General features: G+C 38.4%; 1 protein-coding gene across 6 annotated transcripts in view; it reads left to right on the forward strand.

Annotated features, from left to right (window-relative positions):
- The window catches only part of ZNF385B (zinc finger protein 385B), a 149,093-nt gene that overhangs the window by 71,867 nt on the left and 50,136 nt on the right, over nucleotides 1-27,090 (forward strand). For 5 of the 6 annotated variants that reach the window (XM_036387173.2, XM_036387169.2, XM_036387168.2 and 2 more), the window contains one exon: nucleotides 24,257-24,387. The exons of the other annotated variant lie outside the window; for it this stretch is intronic. In XM_036387173.2, coding sequence (XP_036243066.1) covers nucleotides 24,257-24,387 — 131 coding nt within the window. The remainder of the gene's footprint in view (nucleotides 1-24,256; nucleotides 24,388-27,090) is intronic. 6 annotated transcript variants of the gene reach the window in all.

Raw genomic sequence — 27,090 nt, forward strand, 5'->3', positions numbered from 1 at the left:
CTCTGGAGACATAAATTACTTTTCTGTTGGTTAAGATCACCTAGGAATACAGCCCTAGAGGTTTATTGGGAAAGTAGTTCTTGCTGCCATGTATTGGAGGCCTTCATGAAACTCAAGGGCAGAATGCAGTTGTTACAGCAAGTGGCTGTCACATAAGTCAGGCACAGATCAGCTTCTCCTTTTAAAAGTTCTATATATTTATAAACATCCAGTGATTGATTTTTAAAAGGAATGTGGAAATACATACATACTTTTGTCTAAATTCCTTGGCTTTTTAGGTTGTTGTTGTTGAGGTTTTTTTGGTTGTTTTTGGTTTTGGTTTTGTTTGTTTTTTTTTTTCTTCAGGAGGTTTTAGGTTACTTCAGGGTACATACCAAATTAGAAGAATTCTGAAAAGGTAGCTAATTCTTAATAGAGTTTGGCAATACTTCCAGGCCTGCTATTAGGCTGCTTCATGGGTTTTATTTCCAGTGCAAAAATGAACCAATTTTTTGATATTACCAACTGCTTTGTAGTGACTTGAGATACCATATACTAAAATCTGTCACCATGTTGTGGTGGCACAGCTGAAAGAAGTAGAAATGTCAATAGCAGGCTCTGAAAAGTAGTTCTGGAATAGTCTTTGAAGACTTAGCACCAACTTTCTGAAATGACAGGTAGTAGCACAGCAGAACAAGAAAGCACATGAAAAGGGAGTAATTCAAAGTGTTTAAAGCTTTTGAAAAGATTGAGGAATAAGGATAGACTCAGTCCTATGGTTTAACTGCAAAAGTATTTATATGCTTGTGTGATTTTGATGGCAATGAAAGAGTAGCTGTTCAGCCAGTAAAAGATGTAGGGAATACCAAGAGGTGAGGGAGTAGGGTGTCCATCTCTCTTTCACATTTTTTTGATAGCTTATGGCATCTGCTGAGCTATAGAGCTGAATGAGCAGGTTTTAGAAGGTTCCCTGGGACTGTTGTCCTTTACCCTGAAATTTTTATCTTGTAATGCTGCTTTTGTTGGAAGCTTTGCTGCCTGCTGCAGTGGGATGAGGAGCTGGACTCTGAAGGGATATGTTTTATTTCTGAGATGCTTTAAAGCAAAAGGCTGATCACCATCTCCACTGCCCATCAGTTGCTTCATGTGCTGCAGGTCACACTCTACCAGGGCTTGTGCTTCTGCTCCTAGTGCCATGCCTGGCTTGCTCAATGTTTATTCTCTACTCATATGATTTCTCTAAGGCTAGTGGAATTAATCTAATGGACAAGAGCATGTATGAGAACAGAAATAGGATCAGCAATCCACAAAATCTGGTCTTTGTCCAGTTTAAATGGAAGATAAGTAAATTCATAAAAGGGAGGGGGGGTATTTCCATTTTAGTTTTGCATCTTGAGTGCAAAGCGTCCATGGGGAGTGATGTACATTTCTGATTAAGCAGAATTCTAGCTGTAGAACAAAATTAATCAGTTTTTCACTGAGCATACTCAATAGTAAGGGATATACTTCAAGATAGCAGTGTTAGAGACTACATAATTACTCTGTGGTTCTGTGTTCTTTAAATTTTAAAATTATGGTAATTATCACATTTAAAATACATTTTATAAGTTTTAATATTAAAAATACAATTGAAATACAAGTGAAACTGATATTGAAACACATGAAAATAGGCTCACTCAGTAATTTCATTACTCTCTGATCTTCCTTTAAAAGTCCTAAGCTATTCGATTTTCCTGCCTTTCCCATGGGTCACTTTCCTTTTGCTTTATTGAATAGATTGCTTTAGATATTGGTTTTCTCAATATTAAGCTTTTGAAATACCATTCATTTCTTCCATCTCTTCATTCCTAATTATAACCACAGTGTATCAAACTAAGGGACAGTCTTTGCTTACAGTATTTATGCCTCAAACATTTGTGGTCCAGTGAGGGGTTCAGATAGTAATTTCCTTTTAAATTAATTGTGGTATTGGAGGTAGGAATGGTGTTGCCTGGTTGAACAGAACAGTCTTTAAAACCTCATTAAAATATTTATTTAAAAATTGTTTATTTCGAGTCAACTCACAGATACTTTTTGAACAGTGCTTTCCCCACAGTGTGAAGTTAGTGACTGGTCGTGTCCTGGTCACCAGGATCATAAAGGTGACACTGGGAATTTTCTATTTGGGTGTTGCTGTTCCTTTGCATGCAGCAGCCTTGGAGCTGCTTTTAGTGGCATTCTGTGTGCATATGTGGTGCTTTGAAACACGTTTCATTACATGAGAGGACTTTAAGACAAATGCTTAGTTCCAGCAGCTGTAAATGGTGTCACTTTCCTGTTTTAGCAGTCTGATCATGGGATATTAGGAGCACTATCATTTTACTTTGAGTCCCTTTTAAGTTTGGCCATTAAGAAATAGTATCAAATAATGAACGGGATGGGATCCTATTACAGCTTAATAATGGAACAAACAAGCAAACAAAAACAAGTAAATAACTTTATTTCTACAGGATTCCAATCAAATTAAATGTAAAGACTTACTATGCTGTGGTGTGATACTTAAGAGCTAGTGATAGTCTTAATGTTCCAAAGATACATTACCTGGATCTGAGGAGCATTTTGAGTTAACAGCAATGAGCAGATTTTGTGAACTGGGAGGATTAGTTGATTACAAAAAACTAACCACAGAACACACATTCAAACTTTCTATTACTTAGTCTAAATAGGAAAGATTCATCCAGATACATTTAACATTCTGAGTCTGCAAACCTATGGATTTTTTTACTCCTAGCTGGAGTTGTAAGATTTGGGAAATCCTTCTGTTACAGCTGCCTGAGAACTACTTTGAGATGTAGTTATGCAAGTGTAACAAAAATTGGGATCTCTGCACTGTCTTTGCTTTTTAAAATTAAACAAAGGAAGTGCTTCTACTTGAAAGAGAGGAATTGCTTCTTGTAAATCCAAACATCAGGGATTCAAGTCCTAGACCCTCAGAGCAAAGAAAGTATAAGAAATATTAAGAAGCGTAACCAAGTTTCTACGAAGTCAGTATTTTGTATCCAATTGTGAGTCATTCAGTACTTAAAAGTTATGTAATACTGTCAATTATGAATACAAATTCAGGGGGAATTTGAAGGCCTTTCATCAGAATTTTAAAACCTTGATACCCCAAGGATTAATTCCCTAAGGAAATATGAACATAAATAATGATGTATCTGCCATTGACCTCTGAGAAAACATGCAAGCTTCAATTAAATTGCATCTGGAATGTTTGTTCACACCAAAAGGATCAAAAAGATGAAAGCTGGACTTGGTAGAAGGGCAGCAAGGTTTCTTAATTTGAGCTATTGCAAGGCCATTGCATGGTGGCTGTGGCAGCTCTCCCATGCTCTGGCCAGGGCAGCACTGCAGCTTCTCTCGGCCAAACTTCCTGAGGGAAAGGCTTCCCACATCTGTGCCTTCACACCGAGGGAGGCACCTTTTCACTGACTAGTGCAGCAAGGAACTTCTTAGCTGATACAGCAAGACATTGTTTAAATCTCTGCTTTTAGTGGTTATTGCTAGTAGTTGTTGGATAATCTGTAGGTGCGTTTACCAGTTTCTGCATCATTCGTTGATTATTTGATTTGACAAGCTTTAAAAAATTTATGTATTTCACCTCTGTTTACTGTTTGTCTTAAATGCAGTTCTGTCTCTGCTCTTATGTAGTCTGAGAGCCCTACTCTTCACCCCTGGCTTATCCAGATACTGTTCTTTATTTATGGTATTTAAAAATAGAAATATAGGAGCTGAAATACTCGGCAAACTGTTAGCACTGCAAGTCAAAAGTTTATAATAATTTCAGTCATGTGAAGGAAAGATTCATACTTTGTCTGAAGAGGTTACATGTCTGTTTTTTTCTCAGGTTTCCTTAAATAAATTAGACTGTGCTTCACATAGATGTTAGTGCAGTGTACCTCACAACAATTTTGTCTGAATAGCTACTAAGTTGTAAATACACACCATTTCATAATGCCTCATATGTTATGAATGTAAGTTAATCTTCAAATACAATTTGTCTTTGATATTATCAGTGTCTTGCTTTGTTTCTTTTTGAGTTCCATCTGAAATTTTTTTCATTGAATATTCTTTTCTAAAAGTCTTTCCCCTATAAAATAGTCTTTCCATACATTGCTTTAAACTGAAACCTTTTATTTTCTGTCCCATTACACATTTGTTTAAATTGTGTTTCAGCAAAGACGTTTCTTGCTCCCAAGGTGAGAGCAATTCCAAACATGTTTGATAAAAATACCATTGGGACAGAGTCTGAGGCTTCCACTCAACTTGTTTCCTTTTCTCTTTGAGTTTTACCTCATTTTATGGTGTGTGGACTTCTTTCCCTTCCATTCAGCCTTGACTGTGGCGGCACAAGGATCAAAAATGTCATTGTGGCTTATTATTATTATTTTCATCATCATGGGAGGTGCTAGACTCACCTTCCCTGGAGGTGTTTATAAAAAGATGGCCTGTGGCACTTAGTGCCATGGTTTACTTGACAAGGTGGTGTTTGGTCATAGGTTGGACTTAATGATATCAAAGGTCTTTTCCAACCTGGTTAATTCTGTAATTATTATTAGTAGTAGTAGTATCTGTGTTTTCCCTTCAGCTGTCCTTTTCAGAGAGGTGTAGAGCTGGACTTGGCAATGGGTCAGCAGTGATGTGCCAGGCTGCATTTCCCTGTCTGTAGCTGGGGCTGGGAGGTGGCTCAGACTCAGAATCCAGCAGTGGCTGCTGTGTGGGTGGGGTGCTGCCCCTGAGGGATGCTCTCAGTGGGTGCATTGTGTGCTGTTGTTGGGCATCCCTGTGCCAGGGGCTGCTGCCTCTCTCCTCCATCAGAGGAGAGCACTTTCTCTTTTTGAAATGAGCTCTTCTCTTGCTGGGCATCTGCCCAGGTGATTTGCCTAAGATGTGCAATCTGTGTGATTGAGCAAGCCTAGAGCAGGACCTGCTGAGGCAAAGCTGAGGTTGGATTGAGCTAACTCCTGAGTGGGCAAGGAGCTCATTTAAAATATGGTCTGGCCCTCTTTTTGATGAAGTTGCTTTTATATTCCTACTCCTTCTATTTGTTGTTGTGATTGTTTACATCTTGTCCCTCAGCCCCTAGATGAGTGATGTCTGAGATGCTGAATTGTATCTTCTTCTCCCTCAACTGATAGAAAATTACTTGCTCAAAAGAACAAAAAGTAGTAATTTTAAAGGATTTTTTTTCCATGTTAAGCGCCTTTTCTGTAGATCAGAATTTTTAAAACTAGAATCTGTGGTTTTAATTTCAGTTTATCATTAGAATGTTCTTACTCAGCTGGAAACTCCCAAGCTGGAGGAACAGACCTCCACTGTTACAGCCTGCCTGCCCTTTCATATATTAACATTTAATATTTTTGCTCCTGTGTGAGCTCCAAAGTCAATTCAAGGCTTCTTAGTAAAAGCAGATTTTGTTCACTGTGAGCAAAAGCTCATGATTGTCAGTGTGAAGTGTTCTTTCAGAAGTGTCAACAAAATGTATTTTGGCACAGAGGCCAGGTTGTTGAAAGCTCAGGGTTCACAAGAGGCCATGGTAGAGGTGAAAGGAGCCTCAAGTGGGATGTCAAGGCTGTGAGGAGCAGAGGCAGGGGGGTGAGAAAATTCAGTGACTGGGAAAGGGTGTGCAGGAATCTTTCAGGAGGGAGGCCCGATGAGGAGAAGGAAGAATCACTTGTATCTCAGTTTTCCTCCTTCTCTTCTGTGTTATCCCCTACTACTTGTCTTGCTAGAATATTCCTCCTGACTATTATCATTCACCCTACAGGAACAGATAAGTCAGGGTCTGCTCATGGGGCAGGAAATGGAGGATCCGAAGCTGCTCCTGCTGCTGAGGGGAGATCAGGCAGCAATCCCATGGAATAGGTTTTGTGTTCATGCTACCACTAAGGTGTTGGGAGCAGGGCAGCAGTGTCAAGTTGAGGGTGAGGTGAAGGCTCTTGAACAGGAAAATATTCTTTCAGCTGTTCCTGACAGCTGCTTGCTCTGTCTGTGGGATGCTTTGCAGGACAAGGTTCTGATTTATTGTGTTTTGTTTGTACCAAACCAGAGATGATCTGGTATTTATAATTATCTTTAGAAATTCTCTGACTTCTCAACAACAGGATTTAAGATAGAAAAGGTAATGCTTTGATCCCATGCATTCTGTCCACTCAGGAGCTGTGGGGACATGGAAGGATTTCAAAACCTAGGACTGGAATCTGAAAGATGCCAAGTATCCCAGGCTGAGTGCCCTCAATTCCCATCAGTTGCAAGTTATACTGTAATATGAGTTAATGGAGCAGTGAGCAGAGGGATTCAGCTGCTAGTCTGAGCTTCTGCACATACTCTGTGCAGGAAGGGTCATACTAGAGAGAAAGCAGATCCGTGTGGCTAGAGGAAAAAATTCAAGGAGGGAATCCTTAGTTTTTTCCTAGCTTGTGTTGTGTTTCTGTTGATGAAGCAGCACTTTGCATGAGGTGGTGAAGCACTTTACCTGGTGAGGAAGATGAAGCATGAAGCTTCTTTATTGCCTACTATTTTGAGACATAAGAAGAGAAAATATATATGTAAGAAGAGAGAATAAGGTAAGGGTCTTTGTGCAGTGGCTGTTTTATCCTTCAGGGTATGGGGCTGGAGTCATCATCTGCTGTGTTTATCTTGTGCCACAGCAGGCAGACAGTCTCCTTTGCCTCTTCAGTAGCAGCAGAACTACAATGAGCAGGGGGAAACACAAGGCTCTTTTGTCTTTGCCTTTTTTTTTTTTTTTTTTAGCAAGGCTCTGACTCCAAACTCATTGTTGAAAGTAAATTCCATCAGAATCTGAGACTCTGTACTGGCAAGTAGCATCCTATTACCAAAGAATAACCATTTCTTGAGAATTAAGATTGCTATTCAGCTGTTCTTTTGTCTCTATGGCAACTTTAAGCAGTAATAACAAAGCAGTAGGTGATGTTGCCAGCCAAAAATCTGCAATGTTCAAGGGATTGTTGATAGCAACAAAATGGATGCCAGTGCAGGGTCACTTACAGCCAGTAATTGATACTGCACCGATGGCTGAAGTATAGCAGCATGGGGCACTTTGAAGCAGAAAATAGACCAGAAAAAGTAAGGTTGATGCAATTGGCCTTTTTTATAAACTATACATGAGATCCTACTTTAAAATTCAAAACTGTAGTTTACCTTCTCTGATGGAATGAATTGCATGGAAAGTGAAGAGCTCCTTGTATGTATAATATATGCCACCTGGAGAGCAGCTCAAGCTTTCTTCTCAGTTTCTTGATGGAACAGAGAACAAGAGCTGCTTTAGAAAAGTAGAGTCAGGTCCTAAAGGCAATAAAAGTTGAAGTTCTCATCTAACTTCAGTGTTGAGCTGAAAAAGGAAGTATGCTAAAAAAGAAAAGGCAATGATTTTCTTAAAATTATTAAAATAAAAAGGGGTTGAGGTGAGATTATCATCAGTTTTTTATCTTAATCTCATGGTGTTGGATTTGGAACTTTTACTGACATGTAAAAGTGAAAAAAATTCAAGGGGAAAAAGCCGGGAGAAAGTCAGACTGAACACTGCTGAGACTAGTGCTGGAAACCAACTATGAGAGAAAAAAATTTTAAAAGGATGATTGATGTTAAAGCAGGGAGAATATGAATTATAGTAGTTTTTATGTAGAGACACGCTAAATAAGGAAATCCATTCTTAAGACAAAGTAGTGACAGATGTGTTAAGTTAATGAAAATAAAACTATTATTTTGAGTAATTTTTGTCTGATATTTGACAAATCTATGTAAACTGGTAGTACTGGATGTACTGTGGCAATTCTGCCTCTTTATACGTATGTGTGCATGTTGTCCGTGCAGTGTGTACCAAGACACCTTTGGCAATCTTGAATTAGCTAAATTGGAGTGCCACTTTCTCCAGTTAAAATATTGTGTTAGTGCTCTGTATTTTGTGAAAGTCTCAGTGCATTTACTGAATGTGGGGTTCCCCATTGCTTGAACTGTTATCAGTTGTTGTCTGTTATCAAAGAAGGGTTTTCTCCTCCATGAGAAAGACGGAGGATGGAAAGTGAAACCAGCTGCTCTCCAGAGCTTCCTTGGCAGCATCAAACAAACCCTATTTTCATGCAGGAAAACAGAACAGCTTCATTCTCTGGCGACAGCACAGGATACCACCTGATGTCTCTTTTAGACTTCAGAAAACTGGACAGATACTCATGTGGTCCTTGCTTACCTATGGCTCCAGTTACACCTGCTTGTGCCCTTCTTAAATGAAGATAACCTTAGTGTAGTTTATTAATTTTGTTGTATTCTAATCATTTAGCCTACTTGTACTAAGAAACACATCCAACTCTCGCTTGAAGTTTGATTTCCTTATTTGTTTTCATTTGTCTCAGATATGAAATTTTCTGAGCAGTCTTTCGGGTCTCAAACCCAAAGCACACATTAAGTTCAAATCAAATAATAGAGTTTTTGAAGTTCGCAGTTATTTAGACTTTCTTAACACTCTTAATGAAACTGAAATTGTAACCTACATCATCAACCTTTCAACCTTCAAATGTCAATGTATTGTGTGACAAAACTTAAGCTGAGATCTTACAGCATTGTCCTAGCATAAGCAAATCATGGAGCAGTGGCATTCCAGACCTTTAGGGGAAAGTGGTTGATATGTCTATATTGTTTTTACCTTTATTAGACAGAACAGTTCTTTCTTGCTATTGAAGGATGATCCTTGAAATGCCTAAGCAGTTGTTATAATTCCATCAATTATTCTGCATCATTAACCACTATCATCTTTATAATTATTTTCCTCTAAATTTTTTTGAAGTAATTAAGGTTCCAGACTATGAGCAAGATCTTGACACTTGTCATTATTTTCTATTTATTCTGCAAATATCACATAATCTTTCCCACCATTCCTTTCACTGTGACATATATTAGGGATTTTTGTAGCTTCTCGTCAATAGATCTGTAAAAAGATATTATTTTTTGAGATACACAGTGTATGGAGAATACACAAAATTCCATGGAGCTGGTCTTTTTTTTCCCCTCTTCTCTGCCAGATTGTCACTTACCTGTTCTCTGTTCCAGCTATTTTCAGTGCTATTTATGGTAAAGTGATTTTCAAATAATGCGGTGTTTGACTGACATTGTAGATTTAAGGTAGAATTCTTGTTTTATTTCATGTAGGTGGGTTGGAGGACTTGAGATTCTGTGATTCAATGATCAGATTTTGATCAAGATGCTTTGATACATGTAGGAATAATGGCTGAACCTTGCTATCACTCTAGAAAGAGTAAATATAAGTTCTTGGATAGATACTTTCCTTTGTTGCCACTTGCGCAAATTCTAATGTCCCGAAATGGAAGCTCCTTCTGCTTTTTGCTGATTCAGCTCCCAGTGCTTTGTATGCAAGCTGATTGTTACAGTAGATGTAAGGGACATGGCAACTAGCAGCTGTGCTCACGGTGTTTTATCATGAACTTTGCTAGGAAAGCATTATGAAAGATTAGCATTTAAAATGAGATACAACTGATATTTAGGAATAAAATTTGTAAATCTTGTATCTACTGTGAAGATAACCAATGCTGCTTTTGACTATGACGCACACTTGTCCCTAATATGAAAATAAAAGTGTTCCATGAACAAAAGATCCCAGTTCCATTACAGCTGTGGAACTTTCCATTTCATGTGCAGTGGTAGCATGACTCTGTACAAATTTTTTTGACAAAAATAGTATTTATATGAAGTGGAAAATTCCACTTGCAGAGTGAGAGGGAATCTTAGCAACCTTCTTTTCCCAGAATTTGCAACTACTCCTGTGTTGAGGACTACTAAATTGTTCAATTGTCAACACCCAGATTTCTTAACAGAACTGTTAAAAGTTTTTATGCTTTACTTCACCACAGGAATAGGTACATAATTCCAGAATTAAAATAAACACTGTTAGTGTTTATATTGTCTTCTGCACTTCAAGCGGAAAAGACTGCAAGTATCATCAGAAAATAAAAATGCAAATTTGAAACAGAAATAAGTGTTCTTGTTTCTTAAGCTAGAGCATTATACTCTGTATAGAGATACAGAGAAATATAGAGCTGTTTCTGTCTATTTCTATATTATAATGTTAAGCCTTTGACAACTCTGTGGAGGAAGGACTCACTTTTTTGCTGTAAAATGGACCCAATAAAATGCATTGCATTGGGGTTTCATTGGTGTTAGCTGGTAACATACGCTTGTGGTTTCATTTGCTTCTGTGAAATGTTGTTTTATTGATCTCTTGATCAAAACTCATGATAAAGCATAAAAGATATGGTGTTCTTTAAATGAAGCAAGGACATGCTTGTACTTCATAAAATGACTGACTATGAATACCTTATTGCAAATTGTTTTTAACAAGTGCAATCATGGTACTCGTTGCTGGTCATCTAATCGTCTCCTTGCCAGAGTAGAATTGCTTCTCTTGTACATACAGCACTGTTTTATTCAGTCTTGATACAAATGCATGTGCTGTTGAGAATCTCAAAATCTCTTAGGAGATTATTTCTGCAGTTTGGTTCAGCTAAAAAAGGCTGCCACTGTGAACATTAAATATCTCTCAGAATAATCTTGGTGTCAATAAGCTTTCCATGATGTTCAGACCTGTTTTTCTCACATCTCTTTATTTCAGTTCTCTCTATTCTCCAAAACCTTTCAGAATTATTCACCTCAGAAGTCTTTTAAATACCTGTACCTCCTCTAGCCTCTATATCTGTCATGTATTTTTCCAAGGGTGTCCATTTTGAACTTTTTGTGTTTTCTAGACTTCCCAGAGCTTGCTTTACCTCACTCTTTTCAATTTGTAAATCCTCTCACAGTTAAAAGGTACCTGCTGCTCATCACAATAAGCTTTATCAGAGATGGATTTATGAGTCCTTCCTTCATGTAAAGGACACATGGATAGTTTGAGCTTTGTCCTTCATGCTGTGACCAGGTTATTAGGCTTTTATTAGGCTTTTTCCTTCTTCACCTTAATTGCTACTCTGGCAGGTCAATCCCTTGCTCTTTCAACTCAAATATTATTTGGAAGTACATCAAGAATTTTTACTATTTATACCTTTCTTCTTATATTTTACATGGCATGACCTAGAGCACTAAAAATTTTTCAGACGAAATGTCCAGATATTTTTATTTTCTGTAGTTTTTTGTCTAAGTATTTTTTAACTCTGCACCACTGTCTGATAGAGTGATTTATCAATCCATACCTAGCTCAACATATGAAGACTGGGTGGTTTTGAATTGATTTACAGATTTTCTCTGCTGTTATATTTGAGCATGTGTGTACAGAAATAGAAATACTGGGCAAGGCTCATCATGTTAAAACCTCTGTTCTTATAGGCACCAAAGTTTGAAATCTCAAAGTCAGCTGCAGTTTTCTGATGCTTGCTGCACTGGAATCCAGTTGTTCTTATGATTTCTCCTTATTCCCATTTTAAGTTAATTTTTCCTGTCTTTCACAATGGATCAAATAAACTTGTGATTATTTAATTCGCAAGAATTAAATAATTTGCTGCAGGTGAGAACTCATGTCACAGGATGACTGTTTCTCAATTTGTTTTGGAGGCGTATTTATTCTTCTTTTTCACGTTAAATGATTGCTCTTCTGAAATCCTTTGTTGCAAACAATGATTTTGAGGGGGAAAAAAAGAAAATGTTTATGGCTGTTTTGTGTTCTGACTTCAGTGTTGTCTAAGGAAAAACTGATCTTATTTTTTTCCTTTCTTTTCTTTCTTTTTTTAATTCCAATTGAGGCATTAGTCACAGTAATCAATTTCTGTGTATTCCATAATTCAAGTGTGCTCCATAAAGCAGTTAAGATATGGGACATAGATTTCTGCTCTTTTATAACAGAAAACCTGAGGATTAAATTTCACTTTGCATGATTTTTTTTTTGTGCAACTTTGAAAAGTGTTTAGTAGAAGACGTTTGAATTTCATGTCTGAAAAGGTGTCGAACAAGCCTGAAACTCCATGTTGGCAGAAAACTGTAAGATTAAAAACTGTCTTTGCTAAGATGGTAAAATGGACCTTAAAAAAAACAACAAAAAAAACCAAAGAAAACAAAACCCCAAACCACCAAAACTTGATACATATTAGATCTTTGAGGTAGATTTAGAATATTTTCCTTTTTCTCATAAATCTAAGCCCTTTCTTATTGGCAAATGGACTTATTCTTCTATTTCCTCCAATCTGACTATACTTTTTCAAATGCCTAAGAATCTTTTCTTTGAAACCAACTAAGGTCATCATGCATTTTCCTGGTCAAAATGCATAAAAGCAAGTTAATCCGAAATTCAGTTATTTGATCTTCCTTCTGCTGACAGAATATACTGTAGTAATGGAGAAATTTCTCCCAGACTCAAATCAAATAGTGACACAGAAATTACAAAGGTGTAGGTACCACCAGTGGAGGTGGAGGGAGACCACTTCTGCTTCTCCTGGAGGTGACCGTGTAAAAAAAATGGGATCCTTCTTCAGGTGATTGACCCGCAACTGCAGAATGCAAGTTCAGAGCTGTCTACTTGATCACCTGCTTAAGGAACTCCAGCTCCTGAATGTGGAGCTGGAGTTCCTTAAGCAGGTGATCAAGTAGGCACTACCCTACACTACTTCAGCTGTATATGGCACTACTCTCAGTGCCATATAACCCAAGGATTCCAACTTTGGTTGGAATCCTTGGGTTATATGGCACTGAGTGTATTCTGGGCTATGGTTTCACTCTGAAAGGCTGTATCTGCTGGGGAGATACGTGGCATATTTTAAACCCATTCTGGAATGCATGATGAACTATGAAACTATGTCTGGTGCATCCACAAAAACATACCAGCCTTGACCTTAACTAAGGAGCCAGTGTTTGATCCTTCCCTTGAAGATTTAGCATGCTACTGCAGCAGATATTTATGTGAGATGATATAATTCAGACATCTGCACAGAGAATGGAGGGAGAGTCCATTAGAAGCGGTAATAGATAGAGGAGTGGGTGGGCTGTGATGCCCTCCCTGCGCTCCAAGTCACTCTGCACAACTCCCTCGCTGGGTTCCTCCTACAAGTGCTGCCCTGTGGAATGTCACTTATTCACCTCTTTGCAGTCAGTGTTGGCATGTTTCATGTCCTCAGTGGGCTCTTCAGTGCAGCAGTTTGAGAACTATGAGTCAGCAAAGAGCATGTAGCAGTTTCTGTGGCTGTAGATCAAACTGAGGACATGAAACTGGTGACAAATACTTTGGTACCTTGTCTTGCCATTGCTTTGCACTGGGGAAGGTTCACTATAGTGTCTGACCTGGCAGCGGCTGCTTCTGCACAGAGCTCCTCCAGCTGAATTTATTCAGCCAAATTTCACACTTGTACTGCTGCTAATCCTGGTGATTCTCTGGACTTAAAAGGAATGATGACAGATTTGCACCAGGGTAATAGATCCATGTTTGAATGATTTGCTAGAGTTTTTTACATCACGCGTCATCGCCCCAGATCTCAAGTTTATAAAAGCAAGCTTGCTTCTCTTGGTTTTGTAAATATGGGCAATTAAAAGGGAAAAACAAAGTTATATTATAAAGTATTTAAAATATTTCTTTGTGTCTAACCATATACTCATCAAATGCCTTCAACTGTGACTTCAAAATCTTACATGAATTCTTTCTCCAAGAATCTGGGTAGCATTTCAGTGTTTTTGCTTTCCCTTTTGCTGGGAGTGGTATTATAGCTACTAGAAACATCACTGGGGGTGGAAGCCACACCTTTGCAACAGCAGTATTTTTCCTCCTTTGTGCTTTTTGCCTTTTCTTTCCACTTCACAAAACCAAAACACCCTTTCTTTGAATTATGTAGTTTCAACTCTCATTGTTAAGTTTTGAATATTTTAGAAATACAAAGTCATATTTCAAACCATATGCTTTCTGTTAAGTGTGCACTGCCTTTCAGTCAGAAAATCCTCTCTTCAGTCTTGCCAATCAAAAGTATGAAGTGAGGTTAGAGATGTGTGGTACTCTTGAGAATTAATAAGAATGTTTGAATGTGAATTTAAAGTCCAGTGATTGGGAATTTAAGCACATTCTTAAATCAGGCATCAGAACAGGGACAAAAAAAAAATGAAGGGCTCATTGTTTCTTCTCACTACTCAGAATTACAGGCTCCATTATTTACCGCAGTATATAACCAGGGATTTAGAAGTGAAAGGGAAATACACTACCTGTTCCAGGAGGTAAGCTAGAATCTTTCTGATGCTTAGGTTCATCTTTAAACTCACATTTAGGATACTGTATATGAAGTATTGATTATTGCTTTTAAAATTAGAGTGAAATCTTAGTTATTTTTAAGATAGGGAAAAGCATTATTTATTAGAACTGAGGAGGAGCTGCTTTTTAGTAGAAGAATAGCCATTTTGCCTGTTTTTTTAATTATGCAGCAAAATGTTGCAACATGATAACACACCAAGCAAGGAGGATTGAAAAGAGGATTGAGTTTTTTTCTGTAAGATATCCTTATCAGGACATTTACAGTATGCTTGATAAAAATAAGGGTTTGAAAGTTCTTCTAAAGAAACCCTAAAAAGAATGCAGCTGCAAACCGTCTCATGGCAGAGGCAAGTCAGGAAATGTGGCAAGACTAATTTGGCTAAACAAAAAAAATTTCTTACAGACTCAAGCAAGAGAGCTGTATGTGGGGGTAGGAAATGGAAAAGGGTTTAAATTGCTAAGAATGGTGAAGAAAGAGCAACATGAATCTGTAGGAAAAAAATTAGAAAATAAAATGAGACTGAAAGAAGCATCAAACATAAAGAAATCTCTAAGTGCACTTACAATACTTACAGTATACCAAATTAAAATTTGGATTGTTATCGTGAGAGTCAGATAAAACCAAAAGTTTGGGTTGCATGGAGCCAGTTTGTAATTACTTTTTGTCAGAAAGATCAGTTATGTTCATGTGACAGTAGCCAATATAAACAAAAAAGCCTGCAAGAACATGTCAGAGTGTATCAATGAACCAGAATCTTCAAAGCACTGGCTCTGACAGACACACCACAAAGATGAAAATACACCATGGATGAAAATACAGATCTGTGGTACTTGTAAAAGAGGTTCCAGAGCAGTGAGAAAGCTGATGGGGTCACAGTAATTTTAAAAGAGAAGAAAAAACAGACTAACTTTAAGAACTAATAGGTTATCTTTCTTTTGAAGAAAAGGCAAAATGAATTATGCCAAAGTATATAAAGGAAATCAGGAGCTGAGTAATAACCAATGCAACACATGAGCAGGAATCCCTATTCTGGAATGCAGGACTGGATTGCTGTGTTCATAAGGTGAACTTCAGTTAACACTGCTGTGTTGGCAGCTTAAACAGACACCATCCTGAGAGAAATAGCCAGAAACACAAAGTGGCAGGCATGAAATTTGACTGTTATGCTGCAGGGAAGATGAGGGCTAGTTCAGATGAGTCTGGATGACAATAAGATACATCAGTGCTCAACAAAATGTTTCTTTTTTGCTGCCACCAACTTGGTACTCTCTGTTTCCCAAGGATGACTTCAGCTTGACCAGCTGACTGGGCTGCTTGAAGGCAAGTTTCTCTTTTGTTGGTTTGTGTTTGTTTACAGCTGGTCTGATTCCCTGTGCTGCCTCAAGGGGAGTGTTAGGAGAAGAGGAGCAGTGAGGCTGCCCAGCCTGTCCTGGTGTCATCATGGAAAGGAGAGGCAGGCTGCACAGCACATTTTCAAAAAATGCTTTCAACTTCTCTTTATTTGTCGTTATTTTTAGCATACTGTTTGATTAATTACATTTAGTTTGTGAAATGAATCATATTAAAGTGATATTAATTAGTCTCTGGGAAACTAGAAGAAAAAAGAAGCCTTTTTTTAAAGGCTTATATTATTTGAAGCACTGTTCAGTTCAAGTGTTTGAGTAAAAAAATTCTTATTTGGTCCAATCTCAATTTAACTTAAAAGAAACATTCTGTTACCTGCTTCTTTTTCATTTTTTTTTTCTTTCTCCCTTTCTGAAGGTAAGCTGAGGGTGGAGTTGCCAAAGTTCATGTCATACATTCTTTGCATCAAAAGTCTTTATATGACCCAGCCTTGGCAGGGCTGGAGCACTGCTGCACCCCAAGTCAAAATAACATTTTTAGTCAGGTACTGGTATTTCATTAATGTTCAATAACATCACAAATGCAGCAGTCTGGGCTAGCAGATCTGTAAATTTGAAATCTACTGTCTTTCTTCTCCCTTTATAAATAGAGGGTAGACAGCATCTATTTTAGTTTTATAAATTTTCAAGTTCTTACTTATTCATCAATGCTGACTTTGAGAATAAGTAAAGCAGTGCACCTTAATTCAAGAGAGACAGGATTTGTGGACTTTGATCTTCTGAATGCCATGACCCCATGCTGGCTGTAACCCTATGCTCTGAGGTCCCCTTTTATGAACTCTTCAAAAATTTCAGACACCGTTTCTTTTCATTTTTTTGTTTCTTTCTTCCTCCAGAAGTTATTTTAAATGCAGCTCTGTAGCAGACAGCTAGCTAGTAACCCTTTTAAGTTTAATTCTAAGAATAGCAGGGAAAAAGCCAGTGAAATTCAGTTTATTAGTCTTTTAGGTTATATTTTCATGTCGAATAGCAGGCTGCCCTTCTTCCAGGGTCAAGTTGCAAATACTCACATAATCACAGATTATTCTGAGTAGGAAGAGACCCACAGGGATCTTCAAAGTCCAGCTCCAGCTCCTGCACAGGACAGCCCCAAGAATCAAGGGGCACATTTCAGGCATACAGTGTGCTTTTCTCACAGATCATCAAAGCTAAACACACAGTTACAACAGCCCAGGTTTGTTCAGGCTTGATAGCTGCTCACTATTTCACAGCACCCAAAGTCACAAAAGCACCATGTTGAAATGAAATTATTATTTACCTCTGAGTCTTAAGCTGTTTGTTTATATGTGTATATGTATATGTTGAAGTGCTGCAGAGGTGGTGGATTATACCCTTAGTGACTTAAGTAAGCACCATGGCACTGATTAATACTGGGAAGCCTTTACAGGACTACATGGTCTGTATTTTATTATACCTTTTGGCTTGCTAAAATCATTCATGATTGTGGGGTCACAGCAAAAACATATGAAGCTTCTGAATATTGTAAGGCACTGGTAAATTTGTAGCACTTGCCTTCCTTTGGTGAATGACCTACAGAACTCTTGTGCTCTTTCCACAGGCAGGTTCAAGTGCCTTTCTTTGTATTGTTAGGTGAGAGAAGTGCTAAGCCTAGCTCCTGCTCTCATCTGTGGAGTGAGCTCCCTGCACTGTTTGTTTCCAGGTGTGGTGCTACAGGATGCACTGGTAACTTGTAAGCTTTGAGCTCTGGCTTGCCCCTTGCTGAAGATGTTCAAGAGTGTGGGCTCTAAAAGAAGTAGATGTAGTATGTCATCTGATTAGGAGGAATTGAAATCCTCCAGGAAATCTGATGAAGATGTTCTTGTTGCTTTAGTTAGGGGCAACAGCTAGAAAAAACTTGTATGTGTTTGATCTCCTTTGGACAGGTGCTTGTGTGCTGCATGGCCTATGCTGTGGCAGAGCAATTCAGTTCAATGTGGAACATGTGTAGACTATATGGACAATATCACAAAGGTTTCTAAATCTTCCTTTCTTCCCTGTATCGTTTTTTTTTTTATTTCTAAGCAGAAAGATGGTGGTTTTAAAAGCATATGCCTAGCTATGGAAATGATGGCAAGGGGAAGATTGTGACTGGTGTTGTGATGGTTTGGGTAGAAAAGGGGTGGAGTGAACTTCTTTTGAAATTTCTGGTAATTTGAGAATTGTAATTGGAAGGAAAATAGATTTAATTTCGTGGAGACCTGGGTTTTTGTTGCCAATATTTTCAAGAGGCCTCTTTGAATAACCTAAATTAGTTCTTGCAGCAATCTTTTATATAAAGGATACTTACAGGGCAATATCAATAGAAAAACTCAGAAAACAAGAAGCAACTTGGGTAACTGTATTTTGTATAGGAGATTGTGTATTAAGCAGGAAAAGCAAATGAGGCATGAAATTCTCGGAGCTGTGATGACGTTCAAGAGCATTGGAAGTTGTTGGAAGCTGTGGGTGGTTAAGGGATTAGACACATCTGTGAGGATGTATCGATCTAGACCCCTCTTACCTTTGTGCACAGCACTACTGAGCCGGGGGGTTGGCATATTGAAGGGGAATAAGGAGCAAGAAGCCAGCTGCAACATAGATCTGTTTGTCCAACAAACAGCAAAGGATTCCCTCAGCAGCATTCCTGGTGACAGACAGGTTTGGTTTTCGCGGGTAGCAGCTCAGTACCTCCTGAAAGAAAGCCTGTGCTCCTGCTCATGGGCAGGAGTTGGATTTTGAGAAAAATTGGGTTATATGGGAGTTGAAGGGATAACAGATGCTAAGAAACTAACTGAAATTAAGGCCTTTTCTCCAAATTATGAAACTTTCAAGGTAATATGTGTTGGGCTCTTTTGCTCCCGTTCTTTATCAGGGAAGCTTCAGTTTGTAAGAAAACTTCTGTTCCCTGAACCAGAAGGGAAGAGAGTGCAGTGCTTATTCCTGGGACCATCACAGTCTTGGTGCTCAGCACCAAAGCACATGCACTGAGGAAAACAGTGGAGACTGTTACAGGAGTTGCACCATGCTCTGGACAATAGTGTGCCTTCAATAGTTGTTACCTGATGTGTTTTCAATCAAGGGTGACAGCAGCACAGCAAACACCTTCTTTCATTGCATTTGGGTTGGGACAGTACAAAAGGCAAGGGTGGGGGCTGGTTTAAATAAAACAAGTAAAAGGATGCTAATGATTTCAGAAAGATCTCCATTAGTCCAGATGGCAGGAGAACAGAGAGCTGAAAAAGATGCAGCTGTTTTTTCTTTTATACTTGGAAAACTTCAAAGTGAAAACAAGTCCAAAGAAATGTCTTCTAGAAGCAGATAAGAACAGAGGAGGGGGTAATGCTGCTCACTCAGTCTGTGGAGACCAGGGGGAGAAGCTTGACCCATCCAGAGGATTCTGAGAAAAAGAAATAGGGATAGACTGCAAAAATTCAGCTGATCTTAATGTAGACCAGAGCATTGCATTTATTAATAGTTGATACTGGCTTATTAGAAAAAATCCGGCTTTCTGAGCTTGATCATGTTAAGCCTTGACATGGCACTCTATTTTTCAGTCAAACAAACAGTCTGGGTTGCTTTAGAAGTCTAGAGAATGATCTCTTTTAAGAAACTAATGGCAAATATTTCCATAGTATCTACAGATAATAACAAATTGCAATTGTACTCCAGCCAGCATGTTTCTTCTAAATATAGTAAAGGATGTTTTGTAATTTATTTAATTGCTTAGACTTGACAAGGAGCCAGTGCTAACAAACTTGCTTTGATAGCAGTACAGTGCTTGTGGCGTTCTTTGGCTTGGGAATGAAAATGCTGAGAAGAAATGTGTGAAATAAACAGTAAAGCAAAACTGCTGTAAGCTCTGCTGCTTCCCGTGCAGGTGTGCAGGTCCTGAGCCACAGGAGAGACAACTGCATGAGGGAGGGGACAGCAGCGTGAGTCACACGTCCTGCAAGTACAGGAAGGACAGAGCTCTTCCTGGTGTTATGGGCAGGGAATTGTGATGCAGTTATTTAGGGAAACTGCAAGATAATCTGTTCCACTTCTAATTATTGGACTTCACTTCCTACTCCATCTGTTCTGGTATCTTCCATGAAAAACCTTTGGGGATTCCAGTTGTTATTGAAAACTATTAGAAAGGCTGCAAGAAGAATAAGATTTTTCAACTTTCAACTGCAAGAAGAATAAGATTTTTTTAAAATGAATTTTCTAACATATTTGTCTCTAAAATACTGAAATTCCAGTTTCCTATTGTTTTGTCTCAATCTTGTCCCTCTGAACCCCCCCCTCTCCCCAGTAGACATCATTATTTGTCCATATATATGATTTTGATATACTAAATGTAGAGGTTAAGGTGGATGTAGATTGCCCAATGCATAGAAATTTGTCACTCAAATACTTTTATTCAGTCCTGAGAGTGTTTATGCTTCTATTCTCTTGCTCTGAGTGTGGATTGCTTCCTTTGATAGGAGGATTAAAATATTATAGTACTATCTTTAGGTAACAGGAAAACAGGAGAGACTTGAGTATGGCTTTAGATTTCTCTATAGTTGCCTTTAATGAAGATGTTGGAAGAGAATGCTTTCAAGTCTGAAACATGATTCATTTATTTAAGTAAGCTGAAATGATTCATGAATGTCTTTTATTATGAGCATGTTCTGTGATTGAATTGGAGGGTTTTTGTATAGGGGTTCAATAATGACCCAAATCTGAGGAATTAATGAGCAGGCATTACACTTTTTTGTGTTTTTCAGTGACAAAGAAAAGCATTTGGTGAGAAAATCACAGAATTGGTGATTTTCTTGGAGCCACTTTTACTTAAAGAAGAGGACCGGTGACTGTTTACCGTGGCCAAGGTTAACTGTGATTCCCTCTGCCAAAACTGCAGTCTTGCTAGTCTGGAATTCTGTTTTTTTTCTGTGAAGCTGGAAAAGTGGGGATGTTGGTAGAGATTCTTCAAGCCCCTGTGTTGCCTGTCCCCTTGTTGGCAACAGGCTAAAGCTTGCTTCATTGGCCCTGGGGACAAGTCTTGCCACAGGAGTGACAGACAAAAGACCTTTTGCCCCCCAAAAATATCACTTGCACTGCTTAATCCATTGCACCTTGTTAGATGCAGATTAAATTTGGGTAAAGATTACAACCTTTCCTAACTTCTGTAGAAACATCAGTGTCCCCAGGGCCAATGAAGCAAGCTTTGGCCATGTACACACTGCATTGCAGTGTATGCAAAGCCATGCGTACATGGCCAAAGAGGAGCAGCACCTGTTACACAGGGACTTGTTTGTTCAGATAAATGTGTGTAGGAAGAAGAAAAGCTTTTTAAAAAATGAGACATTTTGGGTCATCTGAAAGCCTCTTTTCCTCCTCTTTGACAAGAGTAAAAGGGACCAGTGAGGATCAGTGCCTGTTGCAAAGTCTGTCCACAGCATGCATTCCCAGTACTTAGATAACTCCTGCTGTGGTAGTCAAAATTGAATTTATAAAACACCGTTTAACAAGTATGAAGCTAAAATAAGCAAATGCCTTTGGAATAAATATAACTGCTCTTTCTTGTAAAGATTTACAGGTAGTTTAAAACAATCTGTTCTTGACATGGTAAGTTCTCTTTACCATTAAAATGCTACTGAAATTATAAACATCTGTTAAATTAATGAAAGATAACGATAATGAAGCTTGTCAGCAACACATTTTTTATGCCAATATTCCTGCTTAGTTCAGGTCTGGATAAAGATTTGGTGGAGTGGTGGTAAGAATCTATTTGACCATTGGGAGAAATGCCAGGGCAAAACTGCCCATTGCATTTGATTTGATGATTTTTCCATGAAGTGCTTCTACTTGTAATTTAGGCCACCTTGACAAGATAATTCCTTCAGAGGCTTTCAGAGGTGAGTCTAAAAGCCAAACTTCAGTCCAACAGGGTTATCGATATTTGACTGGCAATTGTTGAAGTAGTAAATTGGCAAATAAAACAAACGTATTTTTTATGATTAATGCCTTCACTAATTAGTCTGGCAGGTGTATATATTTTATTTTCTGTGTGGGCTCCAGACGTAATTTAGTCTCCTGGTTATAAATTACTCAGGCAGCAGAAAAAACATGGACTGCAAAACTAAGAGAGATTTCAGATGTCTTTTTCACATGAAAGATTCTGTGCTCAACCAAGGAGTACAAAGAAGGTTGCATTTTTTTCAGTAGGATGCCTTAAAGATTTTATGCCATATGCTTTCTATACATTGAATAAGGAGAGTATCAGAAAATTAACTTTGATTTCAAATGTCAGTCACAATCTAAGTCTATTCTGTTGGAGTTTTTTTCTGTAAAATTGGGTTAGAATATGTAACCATAGCTTCATTGAAGTACATTTATGTAAAGAGAGGATAGGTCTTCTTTAACTTCACAGATCTTTAATTGCTTATGAACTTCAAAGAGAAACTTGCAGAAGTTAGATTGATGATGGCCCTTTAGGTAATTCAATACAACATAGTTCCTGTTTGAATGCAACTCTGAAATCCAAATTATGTAAATCTACTGTTTCAGAACCAGCTAGTAGAAATAATCATAATTTTTGCAGTTGAAGATAGTTTCTTTGGATAATTCTCTGACACGCTGCTTTCCTATTGATTCATCTTTTCCATTATGGATATGAATAAGAAACTATAGGCATGTTAGCCTTTAGCTTTTTGACGTTTGTGACTTCACTTGAATAAGCTTTGACGTACAGTTAATTAGGCACAACTGTCAATTAGTCTCATGGGCTTATGCAGGAACAAACTTGACATTTATGAAAGTATTGGGATAGAAGAAGGGAGAAAATATTCTGGGACAGTTTCTCATGCATATTTTTCCTTTCAAGTAGTGCAGCTCTGTTGGGTATGAAACATTCTCTTTGCATGGCTGTCGTTGACCCATCTTTGTGCAATCATGATTCTTTTCCTATAGAAGAAACAGAGAATAGATTACAGCCTGCTATTCATGTGCTAGACCATAATATAATGTTTACTATGCTGCAGCTGAGATCAAAATGACTGTGTCTCCAGCATCAACAAAAATGGAGCTCAGGGCTAATTATAAGTGTTCATCCAAAAAATCCATGAAGCCCCCCCCATCTGGCTTCTGAACTTAGCTTTCCTCTTGGATACTATAAGATAGACTTGAAATTGTGACTGTGGAGAGAGGACAGTGAAAAGGAGGAAAATCTCTCCTTTGCCTTCAGTTTTGTGTGTCCTTAACAGGCAGGAAGGGAGATCCCTTAATGGAAGACTGGTGCTCATGCAGCACATACGGACTGCCTGGCATTTTGCAAGTGGACACAAATGATTTGGTTTTATGGGAGGAGAGAAGGAAAATTGCTTGTTTACTTCTCTACCCCCCTCCTTCTAGCTCGCTCTCAGTCCCCCTCCCCTTACCTCCTTCACATCCCCTTCCTGACTGGGCTAGAAAAGCTCAGATGTCTTCTCTGAGAAAAAGCTCAGGTATTGTGTAAGCTGTGCTTGAGACAAGGGAAGCTCCTAGGAGGCCTGTTATGCTCCCAGCTGCTGGCCACTGATGAGTGGGAGGAGGAGGTAATTAAGGAGAAATTGTGACAGAGGTAGGAGAGACAGAATGACTCACCCTCCTTTAGAGGTGTGGGACACTTATGTTCCACTGCCTGCTCCTGTCGGTGTTGAATTATTTATTCAATCCAGGAAGGAGACACTGAGGGTTTTTCTGGTTTGTGGTTTTGGTTCTGTTTTTTTGTTTTTTGTTTTTTGGGTTTTTTTTTCCATTTTGTATTTCAATGAGGGAAATTTTATTTGAAATCTATTTTGTATGGTTTCAGGGGAAAAATATACTCCCACAGGCATAGCTGGGAGCTGTGTGCTAGGCACACTTCTTGTGTGACTAGAGTAGATAGCTAGTTTAAAATGAATATTTGGACATCTGTGCCTGACCATTCCTTTGGGATCTTGTTGGGCAATGATTCTTAAGTGTATACAGAAAAAAATTCAGCATGTAGATTTCTAGAAAACTTTAGTTTGGAGAGCTCCAATTTATGAAATAGCATTGCATTGTAAAGAATTGTGTTCATCTGTATGCTAGCTGATTATTTAATTGTTGGCTGTTTTCTAATATTTGCCTTGCACTGTAAAAAAGGCAAATTTTTACATGTTCAATGAAATGTTGTTTGTGTAGCACCTGATAGTTAGTCAGAAGAGGGGAAAAAATAACATGCAGATCACTATTTGGAAACAAACCTCTGGATTTCAGCATATATGTATTGTCTGTGCTGGCTGATCTAGTAGGCAACCATGAATTGCAAAAGCAGCTGATTTTCGTGGGCACCCATCCTGGCCTTTTTGGCACAAGTAGAATTTTGTAGCTGTAGAAAGGATTTATTCTACCTGCCAGTGTGATTTATATACCATATGTCTTCTCTTCAGCTTCTGAGTATCCATGGCCATAGGGAAGTGCTCTGCCTCATCTGTACTGTGTGTAAATAGGTTCCTTTTAATGATATTAACTCCTACAGAGCCTTTTCATCATCCCCTGTATAATTTTTTTCTTGGCAGTTGTGTCAGCTATACTGTGTGTGTTGCAGAAAGGAGAATACCATGAATTCCTGGTTTTGTTTGCTCTTGGCAGGCACTACTACACTTCCCACCCTTGTGCGCACACCTACCTTGATGATGCAGCCTTCCCTGGATATCAAACCCTTTATGTCCTTCCCTGTGGACAGCAGTTCTGCTGTTGGATTCTTCCCAAATTTTAACACAGTAAGTAAAGGTGTTTCCACATTTAGTTTCAGTGTATGCTTTCCAACCTGGTTCTAATATCCAGTCCTGAAGCTGCCTTAAAACAGTGCATTGCTTACATAGTTCTAGGGAGCCCTTTTATTCTGTGCCACAGTGGTGGCTTTTCCTGCTGTATGAAAGGCTTGGAGTGGTGTTCAGCCTTCTCACTGTGAATGGGGCTGATTGATTTTTAACTTGGTCTCTTGAGGTGGTGTTTGCATATGGAAAAAAACAACCCTATGCTATGCTAAACATTTGAGAAATGATAAAATTATTTGGAGCATTTCTCTGGACATGTGTATTTCTATATGCGGTAAAAAAGGAAAAAATAAAAGCTAATGGACAGACAGGTGTGACAGGTAAGACCTAAATCCTACACCGCTGTGAATCAAGCTAAGTCTAATACAACCAGGAAAGCAACTGGAGGATATTGTTAATTCTGCATAATTTTAACATTAAAGTGTAAAACTGCACAGCCAGCCAATATGAAAAATGTGAACTTGTTATTTTAACTTTATGGTAAAGCATCTTGGGTTTTTTTTTTAAACAAACAAAAAAAAATATTGCCAAAATAATACTTCTGCGGTTCTTCAAGTTCATCAGAGCAGCAATTAAAAAAATACTCCCTTCTTTACTTCTCACTTCTTTATCAGCTCATAAAAAGGCAATGAGTGTTATCAAAATGCTTGTTTGCCATCACATTTTAGCTTAAATGTTTAAGCTAATGGCAAGAGGAGGGAAACTGTTGAGTCACTTCTGCCCAGTCAGCAGGTACGGTGTGTCTGTAGGTGACCGTCACCTGCACTGCTGCACACTGCGCTTGTCACCGTGGCTGCAGGGGGGCGGAAAGGGGAGCAGTGTCACCACCACCACACAGTCACCAGCTGAACCGCTGCCAAGTGTCTCCTTCCACAAACTAACTGTCTGTCTGAAATTGGAACAGCAGCAGCATTATTTCTCCTCATCCTGTGCAAATCCACCCTGCTGCCAGGCCTGGTGCTGCAGCCCGTGGGGATGTGGGGCAGGTGTGGGGTGACAGGTGAACCAGCTTCTCCCACGTGCCAGCAGCCCAGCGTATGAACAGCAGCAAACATTGTTAATTCATTGCAGAACATGTATGTGAAAAGTGTGCCTTTATCAGGGTGATGTGGGGATGTGCATTTGCACAAAGATTAAAAGATTAGAAAAAAACTAGGTATGTTAAAAGAGCAGGCTCAAAACTCGATACCGTATTACTAAAGAAGCAGTGTGTCACTACCATATCTAGACATGATGCAATTGATATTAATTTTCCAGCCACTTCCTAATACTCTCCGGAATTTTGTTTGTTACTGATTTGTTTACTTTCCACATGCACAGGTTTTCTAGGTGAGCTTTTTCACAGAACAGTTCATTATGACTCAGAGAAACTTTTCTTCAGAGATGTAGTTTTAGAGTTAAACAACCATTATTTGCTTTCTGGTGGTATTACTGAATATCAGAGTTGCAGTAGCCTCTAGAGACAGATTAATTTTTATATTTACACTGGTTTTGCCTAGTTTATATTTATCTGGGTTACCTTTCATTTGCCTAATTCCTGACAGGTTTCTCATTCCCAACTGTCATTTCTTTCCAAACTTCTGTAGGTTTGATTAGAAATTAGACCTGGGATGATTGGCAAACATTGCCAACTTGGTGTCTACTTCCTCCCTTGGAGTTTTGATAATTATATAAAATTATGCTGCTATACCACAGACATTACATATTTAAACTCTATATTTTAAGAAACAGTGGTTCAGTACTTTTCTATTTCTAATATGTAGACTTTGCCATTTATCTTGCAAGAACTGATTTCCCTTAAGAGTCTTTCACAATGGCCTTCAAAACTCATTGGAAAACTAAGTCATTCATGGTTATCTACTGACAGGCTCATTGAATGCCAGCTGTCATGCACTTCCTTTATTTCTAACTTAGCACAACCTTTGCAAATGTAGATTTCTAGGTTTTTGTATATGTAGTCTTTTTTTTTTTCCTTTTTCATTCCAAAGTGGTGGCAATAGTATATAAAAGTGTTTAAAACAATTTTTCCAGAAGATGATTTTGAGTTCAAGAAGCAAAATCCAGTTGATCCATAACATATGCATCACTCAAAGAGCCACAATCTTTTATCTTATGCGGAAGTGAATTTTAGAAAAGCCAAAAAAGCCATAATTTCCTTTATGGATCAATTAGGAAATCTATGCGCTTCATCATAGGAGGACTTGTCAAGGACTGCAGACAGGGAAACCTCCAGTGTGCTTCCCTTCATCTCTTTGCCTTCCAAGGGGCTGAGGGGACCCTCCTGGGGTGCTAATTGTGCTTGCACTAGTTCATTGAAGGTGGCAGAAGGAATTGGTCTGAAACAAAACTTCTTTGGATCCACCTGCATTTTCAATGGCTGTCAGAGACAGAAACATTTTTCTAAACCTTGCCAGGAGGTGGTTTCTAACTTAACATCAGTGGCCTTAAAAAAGGGAAGTTTTTGCATGGGAACTTAATACAGTAACTACCAAGGCAGAAAAACAAGGTAAAATGTATTAACTATAAACATCTTCAAAGAAACAGTCCCTACAGTTTTTTCCCAAAAGAACTTCTCTTATTTATGGAAACATATTTAAAATCTAGGGTAAACCCTTTCTTATTACGTTAACTTTGACAGTTTTCAGT

The sequence above is a fragment of the Molothrus ater genome, chromosome 7 (assembly GCF_012460135.2).
Source record: "Molothrus ater isolate BHLD 08-10-18 breed brown headed cowbird chromosome 7, BPBGC_Mater_1.1, whole genome shotgun sequence".
Classification (NCBI taxonomy): domain Eukaryota; kingdom Metazoa; phylum Chordata; class Aves; order Passeriformes; family Icteridae; genus Molothrus; species Molothrus ater.